We start from the raw sequence: 10495 nt of genomic DNA on the forward strand, positions 1-10495 counted from the left end.
AAACAAACGGTTGACATACATCAAACAGTATCACAGAATTAGCGTTTTGTGGGAGTCAAAATACACTTTTCTATATACGTCTTATTTCTAATTTTATTATTGTTATATATATATATATATATATATATGTAAATATATTGTTTTACAAAATACTTTCCATATTATTTTCCATCCAATTCTGTAATGGTTATTAATAAAACGTAGTTTTTATATTTTAATAACGTTCTTGGCAAAGGATACTTCTAACCTCAGGTGGTGGATAAATAATACCCACAATCGGTTGCGACGATGGAACATTATTTTCCTCATTTTCGGTGGCCGGCGGCTGCGGCATCGCAAGTTCTTGCGAAGGCATTTTGCTTGTACTTGATATATTTATACAGTAATAAATACACTATGACATCAAATTATCTTCACACCATCAAGTTAAAATTTACGAATTACAAATGAGTACATTCATGCTAGAAACAGAGAGAAGCCTGAGAGCGGCCATGCCCGGGAATCCGGGATTTAGCTGTTACTTTATTTTGAAGCGCCTCTGTGTCCACAAAACTATGTAGCAAATGTCCACGATCGTGTCGGTAATGTCCGCGATTTTTTTATTCGAATCTTCTCCCGTCCATCGATTGACTGGGCGCGTTCAGCGGACTCAACAGTTGAGTGAGCGTTCGCTATTATTGGTGCATTCTTCTAGATTAAAAATTCTGATTGGATGATCTAAAAGAATACACCAATAATAGTTGAGTTCGGCAATGCAAACTGAGGCGTCGGAGTGCTCTTTTTCTATAGTGCACGTGACATAAGCTATAATATAAGAGCACTCCGACGCCTCAAGCTATATCCACACAAATTTGCATAGCCGCATAAACGAATGCATAAAGCCGTAATCACACTAGCGATTGCGCGATTGTGATTGACGATTGAGGATTATTTCTCAACCAATCGGAACGAAAACGCGTTCAGCGGACTCAACAGTTGAGTGAGCGTTCGCTATTATTGGTGCATTCTTCTAAATTAAAAATTCTGATTGGATGATCTAAAAGAATACACCAATAATAGTTGAGTTCGGCAATGCAAATCTGAGGCGTCGGAGTGCTCTTTTTCTATAGTGCACGTGACATATGCTATAATATAAGAGCACAGATTTGCTATTACCGAACGCAGCTAATAGCGAGCGCTCGCTATTAACGCAACCATTGGTAATAAATTTTACTCGAAATATATAGTACACGTAACATATTTATATCGAGTAAAGTTTCCCTCGAAGGGAACGTTTTGGAAAGTAGTCTACACAACGAAGACTTATATAAGTTCTTTATTATTACACATATGTTTCGTTTTTTAAATATTTTTTTTAAACAATTGTTTTCTTTTATTGAATTATTGATACAGCGCAGGCGTATATATGTCGCGTTCGTATAAAACAAGCAAATTCAAGCATTTATATAAGCATTGTATATTCATAATAACTACGAAAAACGGGAAGAAATAAAAAATCATATACTGTGGAATAAATAGTGTATATTCCATAGTACATGATTTCTGTAAGATTGAAATTCCTATTCTCTGTTCTCTGTTCCTTTTATTTTGCGCAGCTCTTAGATTTTACCAAAGTACATACATACGTTACTGAGGATTCATTGGGCGCGTTCAGCGGACTCAATAGTTGAGTGAGCGTTCGCTGTTATTGGTGTATTCTTTTAGATCATCCAATCAGAATTTTAGATCAGGAAGAATACACCAGTAGTAGCGAGCGCTCACTCAGTTGAGTCCGCTGAATGCGCCCATTGGTTTGCTTAATGCGCATGCGCAATTTGGCACAGACGCGATACGCGACTGGAAGACCGCGAGATCATGGATCGCGTCATTATTCTCGTGACAATCGCGACGGATCGCGGATCGTGAATGTGTTAGGTTGAAGTGATGAGGTGCATGTGTAATACGAATTTCGTGTAGTGACGATCGTGATCGGTTACCATGATTTTGAAATTTTGGGCATTGGAGGTATTACGCCTGATTGCGTCTGATTACGCCTGATTGTACCGTAGGACAAAGGAAAAAGACAATTCTCAATTATTCAGTGAGTCTTTGAAAATTTTGACTCATTATTGATAATAATTTCTTGCTTCTACTATTTTATAAGATTATATATATATATAATGATATACAAAGAATTGCAGTTTAATTTATATAAAGAAATATTATAAATAACGAGAAAATACAACTTAAGAATGAAGTAAGGATAATAACTGTTAAAAAGTTATTAATTAGCTAAAAAAAATTACCATAATTAAGCTAGTAAACAGTGGCCTAGTTTACACCCTACGTTTAGGCCGCTACCTATACTCTAAATCTAACCTAAACACGACAGGTCGCGACGGTGTAAATAGCTGTAACCTCGCTTAGGTGAGGGATCTTTTTCAAGATCCCTGACCTCTCTTAGGCCGCACGACCTATCTAGCTTTAACGCATGTAAACGCAAGCAGACGGCCTAAAGGCGTAAAGTGTACTAATAGATGGCTCTATCGTGAGCCCAATTAGCATACCATATTTAAGAAACATTTTTTAAATGTTTATTCAATGTTTTTACAACTATTTTACATTAAATAAATATTTAAAAAATATTTTTTAATTATGGTATGCTGATTGGGAGACTAAATGCGACCTACATTAGGCCCAAAAATATTATAGGTCTATATGCGGTAAACGCTCCATACGAGACCTTCCTTAGGTGGGGTATAGGTTAGGGTATAGGTCAGGTCGTTAGGTGTAAACTAGGCCAGTAACAGACAAAAGCAGCATTCGTTTTTTTACGCGTACGCGTTGTAAGCTTCATTCTATCTTTTATAGGGCGTGTTCAGATTCCCATAGATTCCCAGGTGCTCTCCAGGTGTCATGTTATCCTTGTTCAGTAATCAATATATCTGGGTGGTACTCGAATGGGAATTTGGACATAGCCCTGCAAGACCGATCAATAATGACAGAATGAAGCTTACTGCGCATGAACGTGCAAAATAAATGCAGCTAAAATATACAAGAGAGTATACAGAGAATAATAAAAAATAATGAAAAATAAGAACATAACATATTAATTTTATAGAATAGTACAAGCAAGAAATTAAGGTTCCATTTTATGCTAACGTTATTAAATTATTGTCTTCGGATTATTATTGAATCCGAATTTGTGTGTTTATTTACTAACTTTGATCTGAGTGAGTTGATTCTCCTTTGCAGAAATTTCTTTGTCTAAGAATTCTACGATTTGTTTTGATAAATTGAACTTTCTGTTTCGAATTGTTATTAATTTGATTGTTATGTTTCTGTCTTGTATACTTATATCATATATAGTTATAAATTACCTTGATCTGACATAAATTGAATATTCTCAAAAGATTTTATTTTTTAAATGTTTTTGTGAATTCAAATCTTTTTTGTTTAAATAATTCAGTATAATTTATATATGTGCTGTATATGTACATGTATATTACACCATATTTGTAGTTTTATTGACTATGTATCGAAATTTTTTCTAGACGTACAAACGCAGCTACTGAATATCACAACTAAATTTTGATGCTTAATAAACATCTCGTTAAGCGTCGGCACTAGATGTACATCTCGTGCTGATTCCTACGAGCAACCTTCGCTAGGTCACAATAGTTCATCTCAGTGATCGCTGATCCCTCACGAGACGCTTCAGCTGAGGAGCGTCTCATCTTGAACACGCTGCAGAAACATACTTTCCGTTATTAAATATTCTTGATAAATCATTTTCTTAAAAAATCAAATATTAAATTTTTTATTTTATAATTTTTTATATATTAATGTTCTACATAATAATATAATTGTAGTAATATGTGTATAATATAATTAGAGTTTTTACAATAGTTTCCCACATCATCCGTGAGATACTATTGTTGATGCATTTTTTTTATAAGTTGTTTCCTCAGTAGGCCTATTCCACTAAAGAAAATGATGAAATAACTCTCAGCAAGAAGGCTAAATTTTGTATAGTGAAATATGTATTCCATATAAAATTTAGCCTTCCTGCCGAGTCATTTTATCATTTTCTTTGAAATAGGCCTATTGGGGAAAACACTTAAAAAAAACCGCATCAATAATAATACCTCACAAGTAATGTGGAAAATTATTGTAAAAACTCTAATTATCAGTGTTGGAACAGATACCGTTTGAAAGGTATCTAGATAAGTAAGTATTGTATGGGAAAAGTATTTAGATGTAAATATAGATATATTTTTTTACAATTATATCTAGGTATAGATATAAATAAAAAGTATCTGAAAATTTAGATACTTATTAGATACTTTCAACAAAAATAAAAGGAAAAATGGAGGAAAACAGGAAAACAGAAAGTAATAAGTAACATAAATTAAATATCATATTTAATTTGTTTATTTTATTATATTAAAAAATGTCTCGATGTCAAAACATAGAGACTACAAAACATAACTTTACAATGTTGTACATCTCGAAACAATTTAAGGGGTAACGCTACTCTAGAGCTCGAAAAAAGGACGTCTTTTTGATAATTTTTTATGGAAAATCTGTTTATAGGAGTTTATTATACATACATGTTTTGAAATATAAAAAAAAATTTTTTTATATTTCGGCTACATGATACAAATTTCGAGACCACCTCTCGCCGAAGGAGCTTCACGGCTGAAAAAGTTTCTCCCATAATCTGGAACAAAAAAATCAAAATTTTTTTTAAAATTATATATGATTTGCTACAGAAAGAGGATTTTGAAAACATTGAATTTTGAAAAAATAGTACTTGTCTGAAAAAAAATTCATTTTTCGATAAAAAATTTTACCGTAAATTGTTTATAACAAAAAAAGTTGACAAGATATAAAAAAATCCCTTACGTACTTTTGTGTAAAATCTAATTACGATGCTACTGTAAAAATTTGAAATAAATCGATCAAAAACTATTCGAGTTCTGTTTCTGGCAAACTCGAAAAATGTTGTTTCGAAAAAAACGCATTTAAAGTTTTAAGTATATTAAAAAAGTATAAATTTTTATATACCTCTAGTCGGCAATGCCTGCACCGTAGATTTCATTTTCCACATTCAAATTCTCCTGCGTCTTTTTTGCCGATTTTAGCGATGACTTGGCCTCTTGTGCAGCGTCAGATAGCGAGCGCTCCGAAAACTTAATACAGTGAGTGTCGGTCTCCAAGCAGTAGGGGAGATCAGGTCTCGTTGGCAAGAGGTAAATTGACATTGCGTTCAGTTTATGTACTTGTAGCAAAAGAAATGGAAAAATTACTGCAAAATATGTCTTTTATAACTATCCTTGAGTTTCATTTAAATCAAACAAGTATTATAATAAAAAAAAAGAGAATAATAAAAGTTGTTATAATAAAATCATTAAAATCAAATGTATAATGTAGAGATGGGGTACGTTGACTTATATTTAATGCAATTTATGCAAGGTCAGCATAAGTTATGATGTGCTATCGTTCGCACTTTGCATGTGAAAGTCGTGAGAACAATTCCAATCAGAATCCATCCGATTTTATTTTGATGATAGGTATATCTATAACATTTTTTAAGAGATTATATCTTGATATTATATATCATATATATATATATATATGTATACTTGTCCCATCTATCAATTTACCCCACTATCGGGACAAGCTGCAATGCAGCGTGTTCGTATTTCACTTAATACAAAGAAACTGTACGTTATATAGAATAGTTTCTAATGTAGAAAAGGTTCTTTCTATCATATTAGCATTGTTTAATCATAATAATCAGTTATTTGAGGGACTTAATGCCGAAATTGTGAAAGCTGTGCCAACGAGACCCGGTCTCCCCTAATTATAACAATTTGGTCCAATAGTCAAACCCAAGAGTTTCAGAATTTGCATTATACTTGAAAATCCGTCATTGTATATGCACACAGCTAAATTTGCAACTGTGTCAAGCAACTGTGTACAATTTTGCTACCAGAAACAGATTTGAGTCATCGACCATACAAGAGCGTTGAAACGCGTTTTCTCAACAGTTTTTGAGGTTTCACTAATATTTTTTTGAATTAATATTGTATTATCTGTGCCATCTACAGGTACACTGAAAATTTTCCTTTTCGTTATCCTATTTGATAAGATTTTGATAAGATGGGATACCCATTTGGTATCCCATTACAATAGCTAGAAATTCGGAGCGTCCCACCCATCGGATTATAGACCGAGCGGTGACGCGCTGTAGAGAGATAGTTTCGGTTTCTATAAATAAGTATTTACAAATTTTCCGTGCTACGAGACCAAGTTTATCTCATTTTTAAGACTTTAAGGCATTATTTAAACGCAAAAAATTCGATTTTTTGAAAATTCTAGAATGGCGTTACCCCTTAAAGAAAGGTCTAATTGTAAGTTACAAATATTTTGAAATCTTTCTATTTCTCACGTTTTTTTAAAATTAATAAAGTTTCAAACATTGTATCGAACAATCGATTTCTTCTTGGAGTTATTGCCACCTGCACTGTGAACAGCCTTTCAAACAATTAAGTAACGAATCAACAGTCTTGCTTTTATTTTCAAAGCAGCGTAAACATTTCATTTATACAACGTTTTACTTTTCTATTGAATTCTTTGCATTGGAATTTTTGATGAAACTATGAAAAAAATTTTCATTATTACTCGTTGAAGAGTTCTTCTCATTTGTGCCTACTTTCCATCAGTACAATTTTTCACATTCGCAAAAAAATAAAGTTTTTACTAAGTTGTATTTATCATCGTTACTATTTCTCAATCTATTATCTATTATCTCAATCAAAATTTTAGATGTGAAACCGTTGCCAAGATTTAATGTTTGGATTTACTGTTGTTCAAGTCCAAAATATCCTTAGGTATATTTTGTATGTATACCATCAAGCATTTTTGAACGGTGTGCAATAAATTAGATGGCTTACAAGGAAATCTCTCGAGATGTTGTCAAACTCTGATTTTAATGAAACTTTGTGAACTTGTAGCTTACGTAAAGAGATGAATTTAGAAAATATCAGTTGCGGCCAAAAAACAGTTTGAAATCACCTCTTAGTATACAGCGGTTTTCAGCTTTTTCCGTTATATCTCGAAAACTATTTGAGATATAATATAAAAACATGTTTTATACGAAAGTTTTACAACAAAATTAGCTATATTCATTCGCGTTTTTAGAATTTAATAATTTTTTTTTAATTTTTGAAAAAAAGTTATTAAATAATTCTAAAAATTCTTATAGTATTTTTAATTTAAATAAGTAAGGTAGAAATTACGTAGCCTAAATAGCAAATTTCCTCACTCTGCAGGAAATATAAAATTGCGATTGGCTCCATTACTGTGATATATTCAACTAAAAACTCAATTTCAGTACTTTTTAATTTAGGTTTTTTCTCGCAAATTGCTGATAGATGATCTCTTAATAATAGCACTCTGTTAATACTATCATAGAACGAATTCCAGTTTTGCACATGCATATCTACAAAACTAATAAATCATAAAACTAATACTACGTTATCAATTTCTTACCTTTAATTATATAAATTTTTTAAATATATTATTAATTTCTTAAATATACTGTTTTTTAAATATATATAAATTTTTAGTTTTAAAGAACAGTTTTAATCGTAAGAATGTCAGTTTTCAATTTGTATATTAACGCATAAGTACTAGTTCTAGATTGCTCTTCTAAGTGGATTTAGTGTGTCTTCCAACAAGCGATACAGATGACGCGATGTGAGACACAATGTACCATTACATTCTTGTTGTTCATCAATGTTAAACAAGAATGAGATGATCACTGTGTTGTACTGTCGCTTATTGGAAAGCACACTTAATGGCGGCGTGTATAATATTTGTGTATAAATACCCTATATATGTATCTAAAACTTAAAAGATAACGTATTAAAAAAATAACTAAATATACAGATATAGGTACTTTCGCCTATAAGGATGTAGGTAATGCACTTAGGTACAGCTAAAATATCTTATAGATACTTTTACCTAGATACATTATTATTGCTACAATTATATTATTATGTAGAACGTATTAATATATAGAAAATCATACATGGTAATACAAAATATGGTACTTGATTTTTTAAGAAAATAAAAATTATTTAGCAAGAAGAATATTTTTTAATAACGGAAGGTACGTCCCCGCAGTGTGTTTAACGTCCTGAGCCGGAGCGTCTTGTGGGGAATCGGCGGTGCTGAGATTCGAGCGGTAGTGGAGGGTGGAGGTCGCTCGCAGGAATTAGCTCGAAATGTGCATCTAGTGTCGAGCACTGTAATTAGAGAGATCTTAATATAATAGAAATCTGTAAATAAATTTATTTATTGTGATAAATAATATCTTACTTGGGAGTCGAATCCGGATCTCTTGATTTCGTGCGAGCGTTCCAAGTCTTTAGATTGCCGAGACTGAATCTCGTCTGAAAGACGAACCCGGATGTCTTATATTCCGTTCGATGACCCTAATACTTGCTTTAATCAATAATAGATTAAGTTAAGAGGGCAATCTGGATTTAGGACGCCGAAAGAATGATGATTTTCGCGAATTTTTTCTCAACAATCATTAAGCGGATCAATACAAAATTTTAGGGCTATATTATATGACATCTATAGATAATACAAAAATTTATTTTTTATTTACAAAAAACGTTATTTTATATTGTTATATTTTAATATGTTTATAGCGCCGCGCAGCCGGAGTTGTTATTTTGTGTAACGTCTAGCGGATTCAATACTTATCTGAAATAAAAAATCAAATTTTTTTATTAATCTTTATAAAATTTTATCCTAAATGAATTAAGAAAACCAAAAAAGTGCAGAATTAAAGAAATTGTATGAGTTTAAAAGAAAAGTTACAATTTTTACGAGAAATTTTCGACTTTATGAAAAAATAATTGATTAATTACATTTTTTTAAAAACGTTTTTAATTTATCGGGGATAGTAGGTTAGTTAGCTATCTAAAAAGCTTTGGAAAAAATTAATCGGTTAAATACTTTTTTTCTGAGACGTTACACAAACTTGAAAAACGTGGTTTCGAGAAAAACGCGTTTAAAGTTTTTGATACGAGAAAAAATTATAGTTATTGCAAATTTACAGTAATTAGATGCTAATCTGCCATGCCAGCCCCATATACTATTTTGCTTCTCTTTAATCCACTACACCATCCAGTAGTTCAGGAAGCAAGGGCAGAAACAGAAAACAGGCCGTGGGAATGCCAGCTCTCCTTCTGCGCGACCATATATATCTGCGTGAAGCGTTTCTGTCAGGAATGTATTTATTAAAATACTTCAAATTTTGGTTTGTTGTTTCAAGAACTATATTTTCATAAGTTTTACTATCGATTTTTATGAAAAAAAAAATATATAATCGAAAATTTTGAGTTTATAAACCAGGTTTGCCCTCTTAAGGCTCCTGAATACTCAGCCAAGAACTCCGTGTTGATGGTAGCGACACCGAATTAGTCGGTGCCGTCGGTGGTCTAGTAAACTGGTAGTTATACACACAAATGCAAGCTCATGTCCGTGTGCTAATTTTTGGGGCAGAAGGGGAGCACACAGACATGGGTTCATGCTTGTGTGTGTGTGTGTGTGTATAGCGCCTCGCCATGGTAAAAGGCTGAACTAAAAGGCGTGGAAAAGTGATGTTTTGATCAGTTTTAACGACAAAATTTTTCTTGCGTGCCATTTCGTCAATATTTGCTTATTTGTGAAAATGTGACTTTCCTCGTACTCGTGAAAGTCCTAAAAATTGGCGGAAACTGCAGTTATCATGAAATTTTATACATAAAAGCGTATATTTCACTCGTTTCATCAGCTGTTAAACTGTGTGATTCTGCTCGAGTATAGGCTCACTTTATGTGCCTTTTACGACCATTTACTGACTATCAGAGGAGGAAAGGATAGTTTCCGCCAATTTTCACAAGTGTTTTTGAGCGATCTCGCCTTTTAAATTTATCCAAATTGTCTTTATTAAAAAATGGGACGCAAGAAAAATTAATGTGTTTTTCTCGCCTATATGACATCACAATTCCAACATGGCAGTCGCCGGTATTCAGGAGCCTTAATCTCGGTTTAATTTACTATCCATATTCATCTTTTTCTAATTTTTAGAATTAGAAAAAGACGAAGAGCAAATTGAACCGAGATTAAAGTTAGGATGCGTTCCGAGTTACATATGAAGCGCATAATGCATTATTTGTCTTTGTTGTTCATCAAAAAATAAAGAAGGATAATATGATACATTATGTGTGCCTTCCAACAAGCGACACGGTGCAACACAGTGATCATCTCATCCTTGTTTAACATTGGCGAACAACAAGGATATACTGATACATGTCACACCGTGTCATCTGTGTCGCTTGTTGGAAGACACCCTATGTGTTTCATACATAACTCGGAACGCATCCTTAATCTATATTAGTGGAAATGGGGATAAGTCTTTAAATTACCGAGGCCTTAGTAATATTCTTCG

At 32.6% G+C, this 10495-nt stretch overlaps 1 protein-coding gene across 1 annotated transcript in view; it reads right to left on the bottom strand.

The window, feature by feature from the left end:
- The window catches only part of Sf3a1 (splicing factor 3A subunit 1), a 4120-nt gene extending 3735 nt beyond the window's left edge, over positions 1–385 (bottom strand). Inside the window, exon 1 of the mRNA XM_018536775.1 lies at positions 241–385. Within this exon, the coding sequence (XP_018392277.1) occupies positions 241–355 (115 nt within the window). The 5' untranslated portion in view covers positions 356–385. The remainder of the gene's footprint in view (positions 1–240) is intronic.
- Positions 386–10495: the final 10110 nt, after the last annotated feature.

This window comes from Cyphomyrmex costatus, unplaced genomic scaffold (assembly GCF_001594065.2).
Source record: "Cyphomyrmex costatus isolate MS0001 unplaced genomic scaffold, Ccosl1.0 scaffold159, whole genome shotgun sequence".
Lineage (NCBI taxonomy): Eukaryota > Metazoa > Arthropoda > Insecta > Hymenoptera > Formicidae > Cyphomyrmex > Cyphomyrmex costatus.